General features: G+C 41.4%; 1 protein-coding gene across 2 annotated transcripts in view; it reads left to right on the forward strand.

Moving 5' to 3' along the window:
• Positions 1-26,263, forward strand: part of RYK (receptor like tyrosine kinase) — a 64,124-nt gene that overhangs the window by 16,175 nt on the left and 21,686 nt on the right. The window contains exons 2-9 of one of the 2 annotated variants that reach the window (XM_074591348.1): positions 3,065-3,186; positions 4,918-5,017; positions 6,169-6,303; positions 8,615-8,671; positions 10,585-10,729; positions 14,307-14,407; positions 17,318-17,452; positions 20,917-21,003. In XM_074591348.1, the coding sequence (XP_074447449.1) occupies positions 3,065-3,186; positions 4,918-5,017; positions 6,169-6,303; positions 8,615-8,671; positions 10,585-10,729; positions 14,307-14,407; positions 17,318-17,452; positions 20,917-21,003 (882 nt within the window). The remainder of the gene's footprint in view (positions 1-3,064; positions 3,187-4,917; positions 5,018-6,168; positions 6,304-8,614; positions 8,672-10,584; positions 10,730-14,306; positions 14,408-17,317; positions 17,453-20,916; positions 21,004-26,263) is intronic. The other variant, XM_074591349.1, reaches the window with a different exon arrangement.

Consider the following 26,263-nt stretch of genomic DNA (forward strand, 5'->3'; position numbering starts at 1 on the left):
AAAACTATACTGTGGTGGATTGGAGGTAGGGAGATGGGAGCTTGCTTGTCTCGTGCGGAAAAGGTTCTTAGCTGTGCTTTTTTTAAAAGGAAAAAATACCACACAGTATTCAAACACTGACATTTCCCAAGTACGTATCTATCAGTTTCGGGGGGTTGAGAAAGCATTTATCTAAAATCATAGAAGAAAATCTAGTGAGAAGCTGTTGGAAGATACTATCTATTAGTTTAGGAAGATCCACCGATACCAGAAGCACGGAGGATCTACTGGTAAAGTGTCACTGGGTATTTTGGTTTTATATTCTTCCCTAGGCGTTTTCTGTAAACCCCTGATAGAAACAGAATACTAAGCCAGGCAATCTTCTGCCTTTTTTTTATGCGTCAGGAGCTATACTACAAAACCTCTTAAATTATTTTTACGTGTCAGTCTTTTAATTAGAGCATAATTTTTTGAAGTAATAAGACTTGACATTGATTCTCACGCTGCTCTTGCATGGTGCTGTTGAAATTCATATAATTAGCAATGCTTGTTAGAGTGCAGCTTTTTATGGCAGTACAGGCATTAAAACATTAGTGGTCTGTATAATCAAATTACTTAGTGTTGTACCACTGTTCAAGCTTAAAGATTGATCTTCTGTAGGGTAATTTGGTTTTGTACACCTTTAGATATTTTTGCACATCAAGTTATTTGTTTGACAGCTTCAGCTAGGATAGCCTCTTACGTTACTTTTATAAAGGCCAGTTTTCACAACATGCAGTTTTATTGCTGTGTACCCGTTTGTTTTCTGTGACCACTTTCTCTACAAAGATTATATTAAATCAGGGTTTATCACCTTGAAAATTTCATGGTGTTACAAGTTCTGAGAGTGTTTTCGTGAGCCTCTAATTATTGGTGTGACCATTTATCAGCAAGAGGTTTCTCTTATTCCAAAACCTTCATTGTTCCAATTTCATTGTTACACCTGCTAATCCTTTTGTCCTCCTTATTTTTTTTTTTTTTGGAATAATTTGTACTCACTGGGTTTGATTTGAATATTTTGCTTAATAAGTTTACACCCAGAAAGCTTCCCATCTCCTTGATCGGCTCTAATGGCCCGTGTCTGATAGTTGTGAGATCTTCTCCGGGCTCCTTCCATGTTTTTTAAATCTGAGGGAGATTTTGTGTGTAAACATGTAGACATGTAAAAATTATCTGGGCAAGCTATTTTAGAAGTTTGCTGGTTCTTTTATGTGTATTCAAAGTCTTATTTTGTTTCAAGGTGTGTGTGTGTGTGCTTCCCCCTCCTCCCTATTTTACTGGTGGATAGGCTTTTGCATTTGCTGTTTATTTTTGAGTGGAAATATGGACAGATTGGAGAAGAAAGGTTTAACTCTTTTTTAATATAATCTCCCAGCCTGATTATATTCAGCATTTAAGGCATCACCTGCATCTTTTTCTGTTCAAGACCTTGCGTGAGAACATTTCTCCCTGGGATTACTCCATTCTGTTGATTCCTTTCATGCACCCAGTCTCTAGGGTTCTCCCCCTCGCCACCCTCCAGTATCTGTGATTATATACACTCTTGGGTTTTGATGGAGTTTCAGGACACTAATGAGCCAGCAGGGAGTAAAAGTGGTTAACAGCAAGAAGAATAAAGAAGAATGTCTTGGCTGTGTTTCTGTATCTTGTGAAAACAAGGTGGATTAAATCACATTCTGGCATAAGAGAACACTTATCGCTTTGCACTGATCTGTGCCCAGTCTTTGCACTAAATAGGAAGAATTATTTCTCTTGAGCTAATTCTCCCTTTCTTCAAATGCAGCTTGACTACACAGTTTAATAGTTATCTTTGATTTTCTTTTTTTCTTTCTTAAAAAGAAAAACGAAACCCACACCTCTCATGATTCCCTAGATTCTTGGAATAACTTCAGGATACCTTAAATGCTGTCGTCGCGGAGCCAGTCACAGTCTCTCCAGTTTTCTTGACTTTCTAGCCATAATAAAAATAACTCTATTGTCTACGTTCCCGATTGTACAGTGAATCTTTTAACGGAACTCAGTTCCCTCTGCATAGATCAGCTTGGAGTGTGCACCTGTGTCTGATTTGCCCAGTTGTTCTCTTAGTGCGTTGATATATTGCTGAGCCTGGATAGCATTTACCTGGGAGCGATGGAGGAAAAGCTGTGTGAGACAAGACAAAAATGGGATTGATTACAAATACAATATGGTTTTGTCCTGAGGTTACGGAGGTGGGATTAATTTTACAGCTGCAGGGAAGGGGCTTAACTTGTAGTGCTTCCTTTACCACTAATTGCTAATGACACCCCGGGCAAACTGTAGGGTCCTACCCTGTCTTCAGGGTGACCTTGGAATATGTGCAGCAAAAGATAATGGCAGCTTCAATACTTTTAATGTCAGAGTACGTGTCTCAATTAGGAAAATGCACTTTAGTGCTCTGTAATAAATAGTTTTGTGGGTCTTTTGATTCTTTAGACTTATTAAAGTGTTCGGAAAGGAAAGGGTAGACATATAAAATATTAGTATCACTTGGTATACAAATGTCATTCTTCATCTGACTGTGTGCTTTGTGTTATGGTCTAATTACCTTGAAGTTAATTCCCTAGTGCTTATGTGTCTCAGTCTCGAGAAATGAGCTGTTCCAGGAAGATCTACCTGCAATTAGCAAGCTGATAATCCAAAGCAGTTTGGCTTGAGTGTACACAGTTGTAAATAACAGCAAAACTGGACCTGTAATTCCCCGAAGCAGGCAGGGGAGGGTCTGTGATGACTGTTTTGGAGGATTGTCTGTAAAGTTGTGTTTCCTTCCATTGCATTCCAACTTTTGCCTGTTTATTAGCCTGCAGCATCTCTCTGAAATTGTTGCATTTTAAGAATTTGAAGCACTCTTGTTAACATTGCTGTGCATAAGCACTGATCTCCAAACCTGTAATTGAGTTCATGGACTCGAAGTATTTGCTTAAACATTCAAATACAAGCGGAGCTGGTGGTACTGGGAGTTGTTTGTTTTGGTGTGTTACCGCTGGTCCTGTTTTTCCTTGTCTTACTCTTTTCTTTCTCATTACAGGTCTTGATGCAGAGCTGTCTTACGTGAGGAATGATGTGGTTAATCACTATGCATTGTCCTTCAACCTCTTGATACCCAGCGAGACTAACAATCTTAACTTCAGCTGGCATGCAAAATCCAAGGTAAGCAGGCATGACTTTGGTGTTTGAGTACTTTATACTTGACCCGTATTGTGTAGTGAATACCCACTATTATAACTTAGTGGGCTTTGTCTTTGCAGAAATTAGCATATACTAGGTGCAAAAGAATTATTTATATGATTGCAGGCAGTAAGTTAAGATTGCATGTATGCAAACTGTTCCTTTCCTGTTTTGGAAAGGTTAAGCGCTGCTTCTGAACTGTTTTATGCTTCTTGCTTATGCAAGCTATGTATATACAAGCTGTGGAATCTCTGCTGGTGGTGCATTGAACACAGAAGGGGCAGTCGTGAACTGAAGCCTCTGGAAATCAAATGTAGAGCACTTGTATGCTAGAGATTTCTAGAAACATATGTTTGGAGATGAGAAAAACCTATAAAAGTAGCATCTAGTGTATTATTACCAAGCCCTGATTAAATGGAAGGGGATTTTTATTTCACTTAATTACCATGGCTGGAGCATGCAGCAACAGCTGTCATAAAGATTGTGTATGCTCTTACATTTTGAAGGATTTCCAGTTACTTAACAACTTGTTTTTGTGTATGAAATGATCTGTTTAGTCTTTGCCAGATGTTCATTCTTTTTTTTTTTTTTTAAACTTGGGTGATGGTTATTCTTCTGTCCTTAAGTAGGAAAGACTGCAGTAGGAGATTCCTTCTGTCAGTGTTCTTCCCTTTGAGGTGTAACTTCTTACAAGATGTGAAATTTGGCCTGCAACTGACTAGGGTACAGTGCAAACCAGTCCTACTTGATACTGTATTACACCTTCACAGGCAGTTCAGTCACTTGCCATTTGAATAGGACCTTTGAAGGAGTTTCCTTGTTGTTACAACTTCAGCTGTGAGCTGCCTGCATCACCGTCCCTGCCCTGGGTTTCCTTGGGCCTGGCTGTGAATTTTGAATAGGAATTTTTGAGCCTGCGTAGCCCTGCTTCCGCTATCGTGATTGCCCCACTCGACGTCTTCTCTGCCAGCTCTGTAGGATGGGTCTAGTGCAGTTTATAGGAGCCCAGAAACTGGCTTGTGTTTCTACCCGTAGCACCTTGACTGAAAAATAAATTGATAACATAAACGCATCCTATTATGTTTTAGAAAGGAGAAAAAAAAAAAAGAAACTAATGGGGCAAACAAAGTCAAACCAAATTCATTCAATTGAGTGTGGAGGGATAGGATAAACTTCCAAAACGAGTCTCTGACTTAGTTACAATAGGTCCTGTACATTTTTTTTTTAACGAATATTTGCAGAATCAGCTTCTGAAGTGGAAACAGAATTTGGGCTATAGTTGAATAAACGGTTTGTAAGCAATTTTAGCTGTGTAGTTTATAAAACTGACTAGAGGGGGGGAGAATTACTTGAATTCCTATGGCTTTAACAAACTGTCTTTTAAACGAGTAAGTTTAAAAGTATCGGTAAGTGAAGTTTATGGTGTTGTGGTTTTTTTTTAATAGAGTAGCACTTTAAATTCTGCCCCAAATTTTCAAGAATGATTTCAAGAGTGGCTTCTGTTTTTGCTTTCTTAATTTGAACTGCCACAAAAGTCTGATATTTAGACTTCATCTAAGAAACCTTGAATATGGGCACCTAAAATCACCAGCGTTCTTTAAAATAAGATACAGTGTTTTAATTTCAAGACGAATTATGAAAAGGTATGTAGCATATATTTTTGCTACTGTAGAGATTTCTTACGTGTTTTCTATCTCTCCACTATTGTTACAGGTTGAGTATAAACTGGGATTTCAGGTAGATAATCCCATGGCTATGGCTATGCCCCAGGCCAACATTTCTCTACAAGGAGAAGTTCCTCGCACCCTTTCAGGTAATCTCCCCACCCCCTAAAAATGCACAGCTAGTGCTGATACTAATAATGCCTTCTGATGGTACTTTGGGTTTTTTTCCCCCAAAATGTGTGTAGTGTCGTGTAAGAGAATAGGTTTTGTTCTCTATTAAAGATCATATGTTCACAGGCCTTCTGCAACAGTTAAGGCACTGCTAAAAGGGTATTATAGATTGAGAGTATTAGTCTGAGAGTCGTATTTTTCTCCCCTTGTTTACTGGAGGATAGAGATTTTCCTGTAAAGGAAATGTGATTTTATTATGTGTATGTACACATGCGAGGTTCCCATTCCCTTTCAACAGTAATTGTTAGCATTTGCATGGATTTTAAAATCCATGCCTTTTAATTTCTCTAGCCTATAGAGATGACATTTCAAAGTGTGTGGTAGTTGTTAATATGTTAAAGTGTTTATGGCAAGTTTACAACTGAGAAAACTATTTTGAATACGTGTTAGCTCCTCCATAGCATTTATAGCAGAAAACTTTGTTTCAGGCAATGTGCAAATGATCATTGCTCCTTGCTCATTCAACTGTGGTTCTTTGTACCCTGTTAGATAGTCAAAGGGCAATGAAATATATATATTGATGTTTTGGTTTTGTACCACTCTTTTGTGAAAGCAGACACTGGGGGATTAGGCTTGTTGTGTCTGCTCTGTTGGCATAAATAGTAGTGGTATATAAGCTAGGAAGTAAATAATGTCATATTAATTTAAGCTTTGCTTCCAGTAAGATTTGCAGAGACCCAAATATTTAAACTTCATGGTTGTGAGAGAACCTTCATAACATTTGAAAAGGCAACACGGGAAAACAAAATTTTCTGGCTTCCTGTGATAATGGCGTTTTCTCTTGTGACAGCACTTTTAATTCCAAAGCTAATGATCATTTTTTGGCAAATACAGTTTTAGTAATCTGTAAACTTGTAATATAACTTGCATAAATTAATTTGAAAGCTATGGCCTTTAATAGTTGTCTGAAATTCCAAAGCATGAAGACTAAAATAGCATTTCTTAAAGTTGTTTAAAAGTTTACATTATAAACAATTTTAAAAGACCCTTTCGCTTAAATGTTCTTTCACCACAACATCTGAGAAGTGCTCAAAGTTAATTGCAATGCCCCCTTGTTTTCTGTTTGCAGTGTTTCGTGTCGAACTCTCCTGCACTGGTAGACTTGACTCTGAGGTCACAATACTAATGCAGCTCAACTTGACAACAAATTCATCAAAAAACATCACAGTTTTAAACTTCAAACGAAGGAAAATGTGCTACAAGAGTAAGATATTAAGTTTCAAATATTAGAAAGCTTTTAGTGTTAAACTATGATAGGAAAAAGGATGGGAAGGTATGTGAGTAACAGCTTCTGAGAGTGAATGTTGGAGAGGATAGAAAGAAACCAGGTAAAATTCTGGCTCTTAGAGACGAATGGGGACTTTTGGTAAAAGCAGAAGCTGATGGATGAACAAATTCCCCAAGTGTCCTGCTGCATTGACTGACCTTCTTAGATATATATATATATATAGCAAAAAGCATTTTCTCTGCTGGCAAGAGAGGAAGGAGGAAACTAGTTTCCTCAAAACTGCAGCACTCTGGATATTTGAATTGTTCTAAGAATTACCAACAAGATCTACTTAGTTTATAAATAGGAATTAACTGAAAATTGGCTGTTTAGTGAATGTAAGTGGGTGTTAGTCTTTTAGACTTGGAGTACAAAATGATCTTGGTAGATAATGCTGACTTCAGAAATCCCAGATTGACTCTTCTGTGTCTTGATTTGGGAAGCTGCAAGGACAATTTGCTGTTGGATCGTTACTAGCGCCTGTTGCTGCTTCCTAGAAGTATTTTCATAGGCATCAGAAGAAAGTCGTTTTGGAAAATCCCAAGAACTGTACCATCCTTAAAAATAGCTGTGGTATCCTCTTCTTGGGCAGTGTTTGAGGATGGCCACCTCTCTATTGACGTATTCCTTCTGGCACTTTTCAGTTTACTTGGAGCCTTTGAGGACAGTAGTTGGCTTTTCAGAGGGGAGTTATCACTTCTCTTGAGTATGAGTGTCTAAGGATGAACTTCTGGGAGGTGTGGGTGAAAGAGCTAGCCTAGCTTTTTAGCGCATAATGTTGTGATACTCCTGTTCCTTGCGTTGATGTTACAGGAGGATTGTTCTTAATTTGAAGTGTATCTTTTTTTCTAGTGGAAATGGAGGTCTTGCTGATAATCTTTTGAAAGAAAGACACTTTTACCTTTATTTCATGTTTTCCTAGGTATTTTTTCAAATGTTCGAAGTGGGGGAAGTCAGCACTGTTTATGCGTTCGTAGCTTATTGAGCTGCTGTGCATGTGCAGAGGATGTTTCCATCGGCACCACACATTTACCTGCTCTGTGTGTGTGTGAGCTGCTTCCTTAATTATGCAGAAGTGATTCTTAGCGAGATCATGTTTCTGTGGGTTCATAAAAATGTCAATGGCTTTCTTTGTGTGTTGATTGGTATAGAGCATCCGGGGATTTCTGATTTAATTTAGTGCATAAGTTAAAAATAGGCAGGAACTTGCTAGCGGTTTTGCTCAAGGCATACGTAATAGTTCCTCCTAAAGTTTAAAAAAGGAAGGGGGAAAAAAAAAAAAGAAAAACTCTCAGATTTTTCCCTCTTCCAGATTACTTTTTTGACAAGTTTATCAGGCTGAACTGGCTTACCAAGGAGTCGGAAGGGGCTGTGCTGGGGAGGAAGCAGCTCTTCACAGCTGGGAGCAGGAAGGGGGATGTGCAGGTGGGACTGCACCTTTGCAGCCACAGAAATCCCTTCTGTTGCCTCAACTGCCTGCAAATCCTCAGTGAGGTTCAGCTCAAGTCGTCTCCACAGCCTGCTTTCCCTTGGTTTGCACGCCTTCTCTTAGTGACCAGACTTGTAGTAAGCTTAATAAAGATTTATCCCCTTTCTAAAGGACTGCTTTCAGACACGGACTTGAGTATAATCCTTGTGCCTTTTGTTCCATGTTTATGAGTATTTAATCAGGCATTACCTCTTTCATCCTTCAGTTTTAAACCACTCATGACTGTAGATCAGCTGAGAAGGCACAGTTGCCTGTGGCTGCATCTCTAACTTCTTCCTAGGATGAGTAGCACTAGGCTGGAGCCAGAATTTCTTCCAAAAGGTCAGTGTAGTGATGGAACATTCAAGAAATTATTTTCTGTCCTGTAAGTAACTGATTCTATGAGGTCTTTGTTGTTTAGTGTCTTAGTGTACACTCACATACTCTGCACCTCCTCTTCCTACTGTCTGCTGCTTTGGACTTTGGTGGACAAGCTGGAGGGTTTTTGGAGGTAGGTGGATTCAGTGGGTTGAATCGTGGCCTCAATGGACGTGTGTATTAGTGGTGAAATACATCTCACCCGTGTGTCCTAAGTGTGATTACTATTATACAGTGGCTGTGTATTTAAAATGGAAATCTAGAGACAGCTATAGTCCTTAAGTCAATTTATGTATTTGGAAAAGCAGATTTGTTTTTCCACAAATGAGGCAATTGACTTCCTGTGATGAGCTACAATAATAAATGTGTAACAAACTTAATGGTTTTCTCTCATCTGTTTAGAGCTTGAACCAGAAGTAAAATCTCCAACATCTGATAAAAACAGCAGCAAGGCTCTCTGTAAGTAATTCTGAGCATACAACTTCAGGTGTAAAAAACAAAAAACTTGTGACGTTCTTTGTGTTTCCACAGCTTTCCCTATGAAAACACTCCCTAGGTAGCTTATACTTTACCCAGTATTTTAGTAGGATTTTTTGTAATTAGTTGTGTTAACTGGGAATATATACTAGTGAAGAAGGAAAAACCTATTCCAAGTCTCCTAACAACTTTTTATATCATGTCTTAGGGGCTCTGGTTTCTGTACGTGACTCTGATCTATTTTCTTGACTTTGGAACCTGTCTGGTTTGCTGTTTTAACATGTCAGTATTGAGTGAATACAATGAGGTAGTTTCTTTCACTCCTCTTCTAACTGGAAATATCACGGACTGATTGTGCTCGGCCTCTGTACTACCCAAAATGTAAACATTTTTGCCAAAATACTTTTGGAGCGCATTGCTTGGTTTTCTCTTTACCACCTGTTGTCTCTTCCAGGGTAATTGTTCTCCACAATGCATCATTTGGAATTGGGGATGGCAAGGGCTACTGTCTTTTGTGCCTCCAGTCCCTCTGCCCATGTTGCTCTTGGCACCCGCTGGAGGCCAGTGCAGCAGACAGCCCTCTGCTGCCAAGGTGCAACTGCAGAGTTTTGCCCTAAAACTCACTGCAGTTGAGATGCTCTTGAGAAAGAGGCTTAACTGCCCTGATGACACTGCTGCCTTAAGGCTCAGGTCAGGGGGCCATAATCCACCCATCACATCCAAAAATCAGGAGGAGAATCACACAATGGCGGGGGTTGGAAGGGACCTCTGGAGATCATCTAGTCCAACCCCCTGCCAAGGCAGGGTTACTTAGCAGGTTGGACAGGAACGCATCCAGGCGGGTTTGGAATATCTCCAGAGAAGGAGGCTCCACCACCTCTCTGGGCAGCCTGTGCCAGGGCTCTGCCACCCTCAAAGGAAAGTAACTCTTCCTCATGTTGAGATGGAATTTCCCATGTTCCAGCTTGTGTCTGTTGCCCCTTGTCCTGTCACCACTGAGAAGAATCTGGTCCCATCCTCTTGCCACCCACTCTTCAGATATTGATGAGCATTGATGACATCCCCTCTCAGTCTTCTCGAGGCTGAACAGACCCAGGTCTCTCAGCCTTTCCTCATCAGAGAGATGCTTCATTCCCCTAATAATCATTGTAGCCTCCACTGGACTCTCCAGTAGTTCCCCATCCTTGAATTGGGGAGCCCAGAACTGGACACAGTTCTCCAGGTGTGGCCTCACCGGGGCAGAGTAGAAGCTGAAGTTGTGCACTCTGGTACATTCCGTCAGTGAGTAAGCACTGCTATCACGCTGCACTGAGGCAATAGTCTCGTTTTATTTACTGTGTTGGTGTGTGTCCTGGTGTGCAGGCGACTCCAGCTCTTCCAGCCCCAACCAGCAAGTCTGTGCCACTTGTCGCGTTAGGGCTCAGCTGAGCTGGAGGCTGCGTTTGTCCATGTTCCTACTGTGTCTGCAGCATGGGAGCCATGGAGGAGAGTTGAGGGGTTGTGTGAGGTGGAACCAGCAGGAACAACAAGACTGTTTGGGGAGATTCCTGGTTAGCTTTTATCCTTCAGCAGGAACCTTCCTGTTGTCCCAGTAAATAAGAGGGGGCATGGTGTGGCTTGCTGGGCCTTGCCCTGCTTTGCTGCAGCAGGAGCTGCAGTGTCCACTCTGGGGGTTGCCGTGGTCTGCCTCGGCAGGCTGGCTCCTGCTCCCAGACCTGGGTGGCAGGGCATGGGGGCAAGTCTGGGGACAGCAGCACTGCCCTCCTGCTGTGTCAGCCTGCTGGAAACTAAGAACATGTGGTTTGTTGTCGGGTTTGTTTGTGGGTTTTTTCTTTTGTTTTGTTTTTTGTGTTTTTTTGAGAAAGTTTCAGTAACTTTTCACCTTTCTATTTCAGTCGATCCTGTAAACGCAGCTCCCACCACTTCTACCCGTGTGTTTTATATCAGTGTAGGCGTGTGCTGTGCTGTTATATTCCTGGTGGCAATAATATTAGCTGTCTTGCATCTCCACAGCATGAAAAGGATAGAGTTGGATGACAGGTACGTGTTCACGCTGTTCAAGTGCATTTTTGGGAGACGTTTACCCAGACTTGTGGGAGTTCTGGTCTCAAAGTGAGCACTTCGTAGTAGCTTGCCATTTCTGTTTTTGATGTCAAGCTGTAACAATTACTACCTGTCCAGTGTTGTACTAAGTGCTATACTGCAGAAGGCATGCAGGTGCTTAGGTGTTTATGGGGTGGGAGGGTTGTGGTGGTTGGGTTTTTGCCAAAATAGTTGTGTGTAAGGACACACAGTGGGGAAATTTGGACAGATCTATAGGGATTGTCAGGGTTGAAAGAAAAATTGATAGATACTGGGCACACTGAAAATACTTGTTTTTTTACTGACTTGTACAGGAGATTGAATTTCAGTTTTCTCTATTTTGATTGATTTACCAGGATTCACTTTGGCCTTAGGGTAAAGTCTGGGGATTACAACTGGTTGGTTATAAAGCTGAAAATGTGGGTGTCTCCCAAATGTATTTTCAATCCAGAAAAACAAAATTGGCCACATGCGTGTGAGAAGGACTTGTAATGTGAACCCAAGGGCACTGCGGTCAGCTGAGTGGGGATTAAACACGGAGGCGGAAGGGGGGCTGAGAAAGCAGGTGGAGCGAGGCTCTGCTGAGGCTGGGTGAAGGCTCTGCATCAGGTGCAACTGTTCAGCAGCAGGGAGTTTTGGAACTGAATACTTTGGAAAACATTCGGGCCTGTGGGTGGTCACTCCTCTTGAAAGGATGTCTTGAACCGTTTCTGTTCCTGCCTGCAGCCCCTCAGAGGAGCTCTGTCTTTTCATCTTCCTCTCTATCCATTCATCTGTTTCTTGCTGGTTTTCCTCCTGCCATTTACTCCTCTGATGTCCCCAGACCACTTGGGTTTTGGGGAGTGTCAGCGTAGTAAGTCATAATGGTTTCTCAAGGCCTGATTATCTAACAAATGACTTGTCAGTTTTCCCTCAATTCATTTGTGCCTAGTTGTCTACTGAGAGTTTTTAATCAATAGGAGGTGTTAAAGGATGGGCAGCTTGCCTTACTTCAGAAAGGAAAAGCGTTACGTTTATAGAGTGTGTGAATAGTGTCATCTCTGAGTTTTTGAGAGACTGTCTCAGCCTAGCAGTGTGATCAAGTGTCCTTTCATCCACTCCATTGTACTTGATTTTTGTGGAGATACAAGCTAAAAAATTAATCTAATGTTAATACTCTGGTTTGTGGGTATTAGAGACGTTCCAGTGCTTGGCTGAGAAACTCACTCAGTGTTGTAATTTAGCCCCAGTGTTATGCAGTAGCATTACTTATGATCAGTGACTGCTTGATGTAGCAACTAGTCAAGGAACTTGTGAGAGAGAAACAACTTTTGATTTGGTTTTGAATAACAAGCTCAAAACATTGCTGTAAAGGGGCTCTGAATTGAAGATGATGATGTCATTAGGCTTAACGACCTCCCAGGAGCAACAGAGGTGACAAAACCACTGCTGTTGCTCTTAATTTCAAAACCAGAACTAAATAAAAATGAGGAAGGTTGTTAAATGGAAGCTAAAACCAGGCAGTTGAGTTTACAGGCTGCACATGGACTATTTAAGAACATTGTATTGAAAGTTCAGAGCAAATGCTTGCATACCTCCTATCAAAGGCCCTTGAAAAAGTGCCAAAGAAAGTTGGCGTGGCTTAACAGTGGGATAATGGAGGTTATTAAAAGCAAGAAGGCATCCTTCAAAAAGCTGACGTAGTATCCAAGTGAGAAAACCAAGAAAGCTCACAATCATGAGCAAGTTAAACCCAAAAACCAGAACGAAGCCAACCAAAAAGGTAGTTTTTCAAACTTGCAACAGGCATAAAAAGAATAATTCCTTTTTCAAACTTGCCTGCAGCAGGAAGCCAGCCAAGGAAATCTATAGGGCCAGTAGGTGATCAAATTACAAAAGGAGTTTCCAGACGTAGCAGGAAAACGAAATGCAAGTTCCACGTTTGTTTGGTGCGGTGACTGTGCCAGGACCCTTCTTCCCGGGGAATTTGCTGGAGAGTGGGTTGTGTTGAAGCAGCTTGTAGATGCAATAGTGTGAATGGTTAAAATAAGCAGTAACAAGTTGGCAGCAGTGGAGAATATGAATTCAAAAACTCTAAAGGAAGTTAAAGTGGAGTAGTGAGACCACCAACGGTGGCTTTTAACCTCGTGCTAAACACTGTGCTGGAACGCTATACCTGGAAGACAGTGAATGTGGGAATGACTTTCAGAAAGGTTTCCAGAGAGAGGTGGAGGCCAGCTATAAATCAGTAAGCTTGATGTTTGGTTTGTGAGAATTAGTAGATTCTGTTTTAAAGAATAAATTCAGTAGGTGCATCTGTGATTATGGTATGATGGGGAAGAGATGACTTGGATTTCTTTTTTTTTTTTTTTTAGAGGAGGTCTTGCTTCAAAACTAACAGGTTGGTTTTTTTGAGGCATCACCAAGCATGTCTAAAAATCCTACAAGGATGGCTAGCGCTGCTTGGTCGGCACTCAATAGCAGCCCAAGAAGCAAAAGGAATGTTGATTATTTGGCAAGACAGAGGGTTATACCCCAAAACAATCTCTTCTTTGTTCTCCCGATGCAGTCAGCAGAAGTGGAGAAGCTTTTAAGTTTCAAAAAAGGGAGGGGATGTTTGTATGTGTTTGGGAGGGACATCAAAAAAGCTTCTTCTGGCCCTGACATCTGGGCTAGTAACAGGTACTGCATGTCCCTGCAAACTTTCTCACCTCTTCTTAGGCATTACAGCTCTCTCTGTAGGATTTTTTTCTATGAGAATACGATGGAAAACATCCTGCTACAGTTTAAGCTATGATTTCCCTGTCTTTTGAACACCATGTGTAGCTCCTTCTACCCAAAGGAAATATCTCAAAAACAGGTTGTAGGTGGCCCTGGAAGGGGCAACAAATATCCCTGGAGAGAGGAATGACAAAGTAGGTGAGGGCAGTTTGGGCTGTAAACGAGAGCGAGACAGGTACAGTGCTATAGGGCAAACAACTGTTTGCAGCAGTGAGTGAGGGAATATCTTTTGGGTATTTGCTGCAGCACGGGAACTAAAGGGCAGCCGACAGAGCGAGCGGCTGGCATGCCCAGAGAGGAGGTGGCTGGCTGAAACAGCTAGTTCAGCTTTGCAGGGTGTTACGGGTCCTTCTTTTTTTGGCTCAGGCTGCTGCTTTCAAACTTTCATAGTCATAGATTGTCAGTGGGATGTTTGTACCATGAAAGAAATGCATAAATATCCTCTCTGGAATATAACAGTTTTGTTGTTTCTGGCATGACAGGGTGGTTCTTGCAATAAATGTTTTGTCACCTTGACTTTTTCGAAAGTGGGGAAAAAATACTGGAAAACAGAGCAAATTCTGCAAAACAAAGAGGAGGAAGTTGTGCACACTCGAAAGTGATAAGATTTTTGTGCTACCTGAAATACATTCTAATGTGTGAGAGACTTTAAAAATGCCATTTTTTTTTTCAAAGTCTAGCCTGGAAAATCTTCTGGTTTTAACTTCGATACGTTAATTTTGAATCTATACAGTGGCAAGCAGTCATGTTCATGTCCATTTTTGTTTTAAAACAGCATTAGTGACAGCAGTAGCTCACAAGGTTTATCCCAACCTTCCACACAGACGACACAGTACTTGCGAGCTGACACACCAAACAATGCAACGCCAGTAACCAGTAAGTGTTAATCTAATTACAGACCTTTGCAACAGACCCTCTTGGGCACCACTGGAGTATTTGGTGGTAGAGATCTCAATGATTAGTCTCTTCATCTTGTTGCTTCAACCTGCAAAGGAAATGAAGGGGGGAAAGAGCTTTACAAGGGTGATATATCCATGATTTCTCTTTATTCACAGCTTTGCTTGAAAGAACATTAAATAGTTAAAAAGAGCAGTGAATTAAAAGGAAAGGTGGTGGTGTTTTATATGCTCTGTGATAGACTGATGCTAGCTATGTTCTGTGTTAATTCTATAATTACTGGAGGTATTTATTATCTGCAGAATGCTTACTCCAAAAAATTATTGTCTGTCCTCTAATGGAGGCATATCCCTCCATATGGCGAGACTGCAGGGATGGGATTGTTTAGACTGTAGGGAAGCCGGACAGTGTAGAGATGCACGTGTGCTGTTCCTTGGCAGTTCAGTCTCATTGGGCTGAGCATGAGCCTTTCCCTTGTGCTGGGACTTACGCTGCAAGACAATTCAGGGAGCTGAGCCAGCCCAAAACCGCCCTCTTTGGTAGAGTGATGGGCTTTTGGTTGCCTCTGGTCTCTGAACTGGCTGGTAGCCTGGCTCTGTGAACACCAAGAGTGGTGCTTAGAGGCTGTGGGTCTACATGGCTGAGCCTCGGAGGGAGGCAGGACTCCCAAACTCAATCGGCTTAAGCTACTGCTGAAGAGCCTGCTTTAAAAGATCTAAAGTGAGGTAAGGATTTATATCACAAAGTGAGGAAAAAATGGGTAGCCTGGCCAGAGGAACAAACTGTCTTTCTGTTAAACTCAAATTGCTGTCTTTCTCAATAGAGGGGGAACTGCCAAGCCGAAATAGTACCCTGGTGCTCCTGAGCTTTTCAGAAAGTGAAAATTAAAAGGCTCCTATTTTCATCTGCCACCAGTGATTTTTATTCTTCCATAATCATAGAATCACAGAATGGTTTGGGTTGGAAGGGACCTTAAAGATCATCTTATTCTGACCCCCTGCCCTGGGCAGGGACACCTCCCACCAGCCCAGGTTGCTCCAAGCCCCGTCCAACCTGGCCTTGAACATCTCCAGGGATGGGGCAGCCACAGCTTCTCTGGGCAACCTGGGCCAGCGTCGCACCACCCTCACAGTGAAAAATTTCTTCCTGATACCTAATCTAAGTCTGCTGTCTTCTGTTTGAAGCCTTTACCCCTTATACATGCCCTTGTAAAAAGTCCCTCTCCGGCTTTCTTATAGGCCCCCTTCAGATACTGGAAAGCTGCTCTAAGGTCTCCCTGGAGCCTTCTCTTCTCCAGGCTGAACCCCTCCAACTCTCTCAGCCTATAATACTCAATAGTTTTGTATTAATTGCCTGAAGAGACTGTTCGGTGATTTAATGAGTAGGAATGTCAATGTAGATCCTTTATTTAGAGCTAGGTAAAAAAAAAAAAAAAAAAAAAAAAACAAACCAAAAAAAACCAAACAAAAAAACCCCAATGAATTGACTTTTCTTTTTAAAGCAACCAATAAGACCAATTTAAAGCAACCAATAAGTAGTGATACAGAGGATCCCAATTCATGAGGGAGCACTGCACAAACGTTGTGATTACTGTTCAGCCCTACTGTGTTTTCTTGTTTCCTCCTCACATGTGGAAGCAGGTGTTTACCTAAGACTGAACTCTTGCAACTTTGGGAGAGTTTTGGCTTTCTTCTAATTGTACTATGTCTCCTTTAAAAAAAAAAAAAGGGTGCGTGTGTGTCTTCTTTTTTTCCACCTGATTTCATCTTTCCCTTGCAAAAAAACTGCCTTTAAAATTTATTTAGTGGAATCATTGATTTTAAAATATAAATAAATGTATATATTTTAAAAAGTCATTTCCACAGAGTTTGGAAGAGACCTTATCATACAACTAATTCTTGAGCTGGTTTTCCCTCTTGCCACCTGACGTCCCTTCCCAGCCTTTTTATTTTCCATCTCTTATCCCAGATCACATTCTGCTGTTGATGTCCTGTTAACTGTTTGGTTAATTTGAATATGACCCCTGGAAACTAATTAGTGAGCCTCTGGCAAAAGGGGAGAGGAGGACTTGTCATGAAGGTGGCCTACAAACCAAGCCCATAGTGATGGTTAAACCCTCCTGACCTGGGCGAGCGTGGTGGCCGCTATGCCTAAGTGGGACCTGTTAGATCTGTTCAGTCTGTGTTGTTTCAGAATGTCTCTTAGCTGTTATGGGACACCCCTAGTAGCACAGGGGAAAACGAATATAAGAAGAAAAAAGGTTGCACAAAACAAACAGGAAGAACATTCTTAGTCCTTCCGCAATCATATTAATCTTGTTTTCAGTAAAGTTTAGATTAAAAAAAAAAACTATCATCAAAGTAATTCTCAAGCTTTTTCTCTAGTGATTCATAAACTTGTGCAAAAATACTCAGATCTTTATGACTAGATTAGTGTATCTAGATGTCTAGAAGTGCCAGAAGAGGGCACTGGTAGTTTTGGTTCTGTGCTGCTGGGGTCAGGCATCTTCCACACTCCAACAGGTCTTCTCTAACAGTCTCCAGCCGTCATCTTTATTTCCGCGTTGGCAGGGAAGTGCAGTGCCGTGTTAATCAGCTTCATTACGTAAGGAGGAGTTTTATTTACTTGGTGTTAATAATGAGACTTGATTACATGATACTCTCTAGAATTCCTGTGTGACTTTTTTGCTGTGGATTGTTATATTCACATGACTTCTCTTGTGTTTGTTGTTTAATACTATAATCTTTTTAAGATTAATATATAATCTTTATAATCTTTTTAAGTACATGCTGCTTGTGTGTCTTTGTACCTGTAGGTGGTGCTGAGGTGAAGCAATGTGCTTGTGTTCTCATTGTAAGGGTATTTATATTGGTTTGTTTGGCTCTGCTGGCTCCTCAGGTTATCCTACGTTACGGATAGAGAAGAATGATCTTAAAAGTGTCACTCTAATGGAAGCAAAAGCTAAAGTGAAGGACATAGCCATCTCCAGGGAGAGGATAACTCTAAAAGATGTGCTCCAAGAAGGTACGTACAGGACTCGGATGCTTGTTGACTACAACATGGTGTATATACATATTATTTTTTTTAATAGCTGGATTTTTCTGAAATTACTCATGGATGACGTTTCTGAGCTTTGTAACTTTGGAGGAGGAGAAAAATGATGAATGATGTTTGCATTTGGGGTGGTGGGGGGGTGGGGAAAGCAGTTTGAGAATTCGTTAGAACGGGGAGTCGCTGATCATGCTCAGTAAATCATTCAGCTTCTCTGTCTTAATAATCTGATCCTTTAAATAAAGGAAAGGGTTAGATGGCTAAGGAATGAGGTAATCAGTTGGGGCTGTGAGTGGCAAAGTAACTCACTTCTGTAAGTTATTGCAGGAGAGCTTCTCTTAAGAAAAAATAAATAAATCAAAAAAAATTCCCAAAGCCCCCAGAAACCTCAGTTGTCTAAACATACTGAATTTAATAGCTTCGGATTTGGAAATCTAATCATCAGATGCAACATTTGCAGCTCTGATATGAAAAATTCTGAGATTACCTGATTCTTTTGTCTTGTTTAATGTTTACCTTAGAAGTGTTCCTGCACAACATTAGTTGGTTCTTGTTGAAATTGAATTTGGGAAATAGACTTTAATGACAAAAACTCCTAAATATTTACCCTTACTGCTGACACACTGTCTGTATTCCCTGAGGCTCATGAGAAATCAAACTTCCCAAAGCTAGAGATGTGAGGTTCTCGGCCTTCACAGGTAGAACTGCTAAATGCTTTGCGTTACTGTCTGAAAAACAATGTGAGGATGCTAACACTCCCCATTTAATGTGTGCCTCTGAATCTCTAAGGGGGTAGTTTTGGGCTCAGCTCCAACGTCGGTTCTACAAAGAAGCTTCCTTCGCGTGCGCGGTGTGCTTTGTGTCCCTCTGTGCTGTCTCTTGCCTGTAGCTGTGATGTTAGGAGTCACCCGATGACGAGAAGTGACTCAGTGCCGCAGCTTTAGGTGTTTAGCACCGACTGACAGGGCTGGGCTGCCCCGTTCTGCGAGATGCGGCTTAAATGGCTGTTGAATGCGACGTGGCCCCAATTAATGCTGGGATCTTATTTCTTGGCCTCCTGCTGTTATTTGAGTCTGTCAAAACCTTCAAAAGGTAGTCAGGGGACTAGAAGACAGATCCTGATGAACAATCATCAGTTCTAGTTTCAGGATCGTAGCGGAGCTGAACTTCTGTCACCTAAGAACAAATGAGCTTCAGAGAGGAAGAAGCAAGTAATAGAAAGGTTTGCATAAAACTTGCAAGAATTCCTAAGTGCTGGCAATGGAACTTAAAAATATTTTACAGTTCTTGGCCAGAGATTCATCATAAGCTTCAAGTAGCTTCCATAACTTAAACTAATATAACATAAACTAATAACTTTAATTTAGGAGATTATGGTTCTGCTGTGGTGTAACCGGTTGGCAAATGCAAAGCACCAGGTCAGAGAGTGCACAAAGGAAGAGGGATCCGTGGGGGCCTCTTGTGTTGCTGGGCTTGTGCAGTGCCTGGTTCGGAACCCGCTTCAAGCTCGTATTGTACTAAATGTAAGACAAAAATGTAGGTGTCTTAAAAAAAAAAAATAAATATTTCTAACAAAATAGCAACGCATTAGCAAATGGAGCAGATGTTAACAGTGAGTGGACCTTTACTGTTTTCTGGTGAAGCAAAGAAATGGCTTAGATGTCCGGTCTGGAATACAAACGGCATCATCTGTAAGGAGCCCGGAGGAGAGCGAGGCAGAAGTAGTGTGTTCACAGAGCTGTCTCTAAATGTTATAGCACACTGATGTATAATTCCTGCTAAGATAGGAGCCTTTCAGGGGACTGTTAAGAAAAAACAGCAATCAAAACGAAAATCCTAAACCGTGGACCATACAGAAGTGCTGTGTTACAGTCTTACGGTGTCTAATACTGGATTGCATGAAAATTACTTTCTAGTCATAACTGCTTTCACGTGCTTCCCCGTTCTCTTTAATTCCAGCTGTTGATAAATAGCTTGATACCATAACATGTTTCAGTACAAGATGCTATCTTCCTTTTGACTTTTACATATATCTGTGTATTGGAAATATGTGTTTAAGGCACTCCTATGATGTCTTCAGGAACCAAGACAGGAGGGTTTTAGTTTACTGCAAAATAACGTGCTGTGTATTTATAGTCGCCTGTAGTCTCTAGTTAAATTGCTTCTTAATGAGACTACAATTTCATAGACTCATAGAATGTGTTGGGTTGGAAGGGACCTTTAAAGGCCATCTAGTCCAACCCCCCTGCAGTGAGCAGGGACATCTCCAACTAGATCAGGTTGCTCAGAGCCCCGTCAAGCCTGGCCTTGAATGTCTCCAGGGATGGGGCCTCCACCACCTCTCTGGGCAACCTGGGCCAGTGTCTCACCACCCTCAGTGTAAAGAACTTCTTCCTAATGTCTGATCTATTTGATTATTTAAACATTTGATTATTTAAATCTATTTGAAGATCCCTGTCTTGCAGTTTACTTGCAGTCCCAGGGTAGACAATAGAAGTGTTGCACTGTCTTCAGAAACCAAGTTAAGTATTCAGAAACCAAAGGAGACCCACCTTTCATGCCAGAAGATGTACAACTGGCTCAGGCAATCCCTATCAAAGATCTTTCAGCCTTATCAATGGGAAGGGGCTGCAACGTATGAACAGACTGTATGAAGATGATGCACATGTTGGTGCCACAGTAATAGCGTGACAGAAAAGCGTTGCCACCCTGAGTGGTATAAAAAGTTAATTCTGTGTGTGCTACCATGCTGCAGTTGTTCTTACTCCAGCTGTTTAATGCAGCTCCTCTTCCTGTAATAGCTTCGTTAAAACTTTGTGAATGGAAAAATGTTGGAGAGACTGGAAGAAAACACCAACAAACCCAACACCTTCCAGCTGAGGTGAAACATTTCAATAATAAGATACTGTTTTGTGGTGTTCTTTTTTTTTTTTTTTTTTTCAAACTGGTTGGCTGAAACCAGTATTTCCCTGTGAACACTTCCAAAAAAATTTCATCTTTGTGAGAAACATTCCCACTGGACAATTCCAGATCTGCTGGACGAGAAAAGGATGGAGCTGGAGTTTTTTACTGCAGACATTTGACAGACTGAAATGCCACAAATAAACCCATCATCAGGATTGATACTCAATTTAACTGGATTCTGCTGCTGTCATTAGTTCACTCTGACGTTTATCCCCTTAATTTTTAGTTATCTAAGCTTTCAGCATTTACTGCAAATAGTTCTGAATCTACCTGGTACTGGAGAGGTGGTTGGGTTATATATTGTTGGTTTAATAGGGCATTTGGGACTTACTCCTTAACGGCCGTTGTTCCTAACTTTCTGCTGTGCTGAATCATTTTAAGGTAGTGTTTTCTTAATAGATATTAAATTCTGTTCATGTTATCAGTGTATTTTTAACCATATAATACTTACTAATTGTATGTTCTCTTTGTAGGCACATTTGGGCGCATTTTCCATGGGATTCTAATAGAAGAAAAAGACCCCAGTAAAGAGAAACAAGTTTTTGTCAAAACTGTTAAAGGTACGTTTACATAAAGGAGGTTTGTTGTATTGTGTCCAGTTGTTTGGATTGTGGTGCATGCTGAGTGTAGCAAATCTGGCTTTAAAAATAAACCCCTCCTCTCCAAAACATGCAAATTTCTACTGCTTAAAAAGCAAAAGCAATTTGGATGCTGCCTTCAGCCAGAGAGAACAGAAATCTTATATGGAAGAAAAATGTGTGTGTTCTCCACCAGTGCCTTCAGTTACTGCGTCTTGAATACTTTTGCTTATTATTCTTCTAAGTAAAAAAAAAAAAATTTTTTTCCTCCTCGCATGTTATTGTTGTTTCCATCCCCAGCCTTTCCCCTTGCAAATTGCTGGAAAAAAGCACCTGCAATACATCTTAAAAATCTTCTATCAACTTACATGGCTGTACAAAAGATAAAGCATAGTTTCTGCCGTCCTTGAACTTGGCTATTGAAACATGAGAATTATCATTTTAGAGCTTAATTTATACAAATATAAAATGTATTTTTGTTGTTCAAGAAATATGTTCTTGGAGTGATTTAAATAGTGATAGGTGGACTTAAACAAGAAGTTAAGTATAGATGAAAACTGTGTTATCCTATATATATTATGTGTATCCTACACATATCCCTTCCTGTACACTCATAATTTTAAGAGTTCTCTAGTAGCTCACAACAGTTCTGCTGAGTTCCCTGTACAGTACTACAGCTGTACAGCTTCACCAGTTATTTTTGTCATTTCAGTTGGTTGTATTATTGCGCCTGGTTTTTCATCTTACAACTTCCTTAATTTAAAAAAAAAAAAATTAGGCTTCTATAAGAATGTCAGCTTGTTTTAAAATTTTTTTTTTTGCCTGGCTAGTAATTTTTAACGATACTAATTTTAAAGAGGAAGGGGGGGATTGGTGAAGCTGCTGACTTTTTTTGTTGTTGTCATTGAATCTTTCTGCTGCCCATTTATTCTGGACCTTTTTAAGAAAAACATATTGCTTAAAGAAAGTAACCTATTATTCTTGGTAATTGGATGCTTGTAATAATAGCAAAAAAGTTTATGGGAAAACCACTTGGAAAAAGATTCATGCTCACTTCAAGGGGAGGAATTTCCTAAAGTCAACTTGATTTGGAATAAAAGTAGCTAAAAAGGGGGTGGCATGGGTGCTTTTGCATTCTTCATCTGCACGTTGTTCTTGATGTAGGCCCAGCAGGATGGTGTGCTTTGGCAGTGAAGACAGGTCAGTGTCCCACACCATACCTGCTGCTCCAACAAAATATGTTGAACTTATAGAATCATACAATTGTTGGGGTTGGAAGGGACCTTTCAGATCGTTGAGTCCAACCATCAACCTCACACTGCCAAACCCACCACTAACCCATGTCCCTCAGCACCACGTCTGCCCATCTGTTAAATACCTCCAGGGATGGCGACTCCACTGCTTCCCTGGGCAGCCTGTTCTAATGCTTGATAACTTTAAAAGGTTTGACTTTCAGTACTCTGAGCCAGGTACCAGCTGTGAGTAATCAACAGAGGCAGAGTGAAATTAGCCTCCTTTCCTGCCTAACAAATCCTCACCTCCTAATCAGCTGGCTCTGGTATGGTGGGATGGGTACCAGCAGTGAAGGGGTGCTTTGTGAGCAGCAGGAGGGTAACCTGTGAGTAAATCTGTCTCAGCATCGAGTCAGCCAGCAAAGCCTGATCTGTGCTCTGGGACAACTGGTTGTGCCTCTGCCGATGGGATTCACGGAGGGTTGAACAGTGAGGATTTGCTGCTGTCGCTTTTCCTGCTCTTTCCTCTTGCACATCCTCTTGGGCATCCCTAGATTCAGGGTGACAGTTGCTCTCATAGTCACAAGATATATTTCCATTATTTCTTTAGGAGCGCCTCTGAGGAGGTACACTTTCATTCTCTAGCACTTTTCCTCCTTGTTGAGTCCAGAGAGGACTTCTGAAAAATAGATGTGCTCCCCCTTTGGAGGATGTTGGTGTCTACCATTTAGCATGATGGTGGTAGCTAGAACCGTGCCTGCTGAAGTAGCCATAGCCTTAACAAAAGTAACAGTCCTTTTATATAAAGGCAACAAAGGAATGTCGTCTATTTAAATAAAAAAAAGCATGCTTCTTTCCAGTATTTTGGGAACTCTTCCTGAATTCTGCCCTCTTCTGTTGCCCTCCTTGCCAAATGGTTCTGAGTGATTTTGCTTTTATTTGATGTAGTTTCCAAAAGACTTATCCCATATCACATGAGCCTGGCGCTCCTCTGTGTACGAGGAGGCAGTCTCGCTTGGGGTGTCATTCACCAGTGTCGCCTTAATCTGTGATGCCCTTCTCTGTGTTATTTGGTGGTTCTCTGCCCTGATTCAGAGTTGAGAAATGCTGTGGCTCTTGTGAGCCCCCAAATTGTTGTGACCGGGGCAGTTTGACATCTGTATAGCACTACTCAAACGTGCTTACTTCTTATGGCATTGGATTAAATGACAACACTTGTGAGAACAGATCTTAATTTAGCTGCCTCCCATCGCCATTATCTAATTGCTTTACAAAAATGGGGCTTTACAATCCGCTCCTAAAGCTGCATTTCTCACTTGCGGTGGCTTGTGTCTCTGATGCAGCACACCTCCTGATTTCTGTAGCCCCTCCCTTCGTGGTGAAAAGTTTGCTGGCTGCAGTGAACTGGAGCACGGTCTTAAGGGAGTAATGATATTCACATAATTGTTGTCTGTAGGGAATTTCTCAGCTTTTAAAAGGATCTATATGGACAGAATTTATAATAGATTTTGCTGATAGTTGTCTGTGAAATAATATTGGTTTGGGCAGCAGAACGTTGCTAGGAAATAACTACAAACATCGCCATTTCTTCTTACAGCAGTTCATTTGCAGTGCTAATGTTGAGCAGCTTCGTCTACATACCCTGGCTGTGATAGCTGTGTGTGCAGCTAGGTCATGTAATAAGTTGGGAATTTGATTTGCTTGGAAAAGAAACAACCTGCAAAAGTTCTCTCTTAACCAGACTTTTTTTCCTTGATGTAGTTCTTTCTGTGACCACACACACTGCTGGTTTGGCACAAACACGGGAGTAGGGCAGGACCACAAAAGCAAAATGGGTATGAGGACTATGAAACTGACTTCAGTATCTTTGTTGCTGAAGGCAAGAGAGGAGCCTGAGGGTCATGGAAAAGAAACAAGGGAAAAAGGCTTCATCCGTGTAGCTAATTTATCCCCCCCAGAAGGAATGGGCTACTCCAGAACTGTCTTGTTTTACCTAGTGAAGCACTCTGATAAAATAAAGTCCAGTGGTACTCTGAATGACAGAAAATAATGGGGAGGGGGTGGGGGGGTGTTCCAGATCTTCTGAGAAATGTGAATTTAATTGTTTCAGCAGGTGCTGTGAGGAAGAATAACCTTCTTGAGAGGAAAAACACCTCATCTCAGCAGGATCAGAGCTTGAGAAACTTAAGACATTGCATTGACTGTTTTTATATTAGAGTATTTGCTACAGCTTTAAATCTGGAATTACCAATAGAGGAAACTCTTTGGAAGGAGAACACCTGGACATGGCAAATATCATCAGGAGACTTATGCCCAGACTAGAACTTCATATTAAAATTGTAATCGTTTGGGTTGGAGGAGACCTTTAAAGACCATTTAGTCCAACCCCCCTGCCCTGGGCAGGGACACCTCCCACCAGATCGGGTTGCTCCCAGCGCTGTCCAACCTGGCCTTGAACACCTTCAGGGATGGGGCAGTCACAGCTTTTCTGGGCAACCTGGGCCAGGGGCTCACCACCCTCATGGGGAAAGAAAAAAAAAAAGTGTGTATATATATTCTTCCTTATGTCCAATCTAAATCTGCTCTCTTTCAGTTTAAAACTGTTGCCCCTTGTCCTGTAAAAACAAATAATATATATCTCAGTCTTTCTTATAAGCCCCCTTTAAGTATTGAAAGGCTCCAATAAGGTCTCCCCAGAGCCTTCTCTTCTCCAGGCTGAACACCCCCAACTCTCTCAGCCTGTCCTCACAGAGCTCCAGCCCTCCCAGCATTTTCATGGGCCTTCTCTGCACCCGCTCCAACAGGTCCGTGTTTTCTTGTGCTGTGGCCTTCAGAGCTAGACACAGTACTCCAGGTGGAATTTCATGAGAACAGAGGGGCAGAATCACCTCCCTCAACCTGAGAACTTTGTCTAGTCATGACCTGTGTCACTGGGTGTAAGCCTCTGCCCCTGCAGAGTAACACCACTGTACTGCCTTATAAGTGGCTTTGTGCTGGGCATTACCATTGCGAGCTGTATTGATCATAGCAAGTCTGCGTTGTGCAGAGTGGTAAAGCTTAGTGGATTACATGATTATCTGCTGGATGTGCCAAAGAAATCCGAACGGGTAGTATGTATGGGACTGGAAGGCTTCCTTGAGCCAGGGGCAGCTCATGTACGTTGTCTTTTAGAAGACGACCTCTGTTGTACTAGGAAAGGTGTCAAAGAAGAGTTATTGTGCCATTCAAATAATGGTTTATGAATACTTCTCATTAAGAAAACCTGTGAAGAAAGGTCATGCCATAGATGTAACAGCAGCTGTATATCATAATGGATCTCTTCTTTCTTGTGTCCCTTCTTCATATTAATGTATTTATAAGACCCATAACCTTTCAGGATGGGTTACTTCCTAATAATGTGGACGGAGGAGAACGTGCTGTCAGTTTTCTCCTTTCATATCCTGGAGAAGATGAACGTTGTGGCTGACGTGCTGATCAAGCAATAGTTAGACTTGTGGGTGTTTTGTGCTCTAAGCAGAGTGCGATTGCAGCCTTGCCAGTTTGCCTTTTTCCTATGTTTTTACCTTGCCCTGGGATTGATCGTTTTCCCCAAAGGATCAAAAAACAAAGATAGTTGACTGGTTATGTCAGTAACTGCAGTAGCCCTTTCCATTTTCCTTCCCTGAGGTTTTTCTAGCGTTCTGGTAAGGTGTTGAGCATTACTATAAACCAGAAGAGTGCTAACTGAAACGGAGACGCCTTGATTTTTCTGAACTTAGTACTTGTTTTCTTTTCTGAAATGATCTGCTGTTAAAGGCATTGGTAATACGTAAAAACTGAGAAAGCCTGGACCTGCCTACCTTTGTTCTGAGAAACTCTTGAAATGAAAGAGGCCATTCAGAGAGTGTGAGACTAGTTTCGAGGAATCTATTGTATTCCCCATTTTCTCAAGCTGGGATTGACCTATTAGGTCAGACTCTCAAAGGGCAAGTTTTATCCTAATAAAGCAACATCAGTGCAGGAGGCAAATA

This window comes from Larus michahellis, chromosome 6, assembly GCF_964199755.1.
Source record: "Larus michahellis chromosome 6, bLarMic1.1, whole genome shotgun sequence".
NCBI classification, from domain to species: Eukaryota; Metazoa; Chordata; class Aves; order Charadriiformes; family Laridae; genus Larus; species Larus michahellis.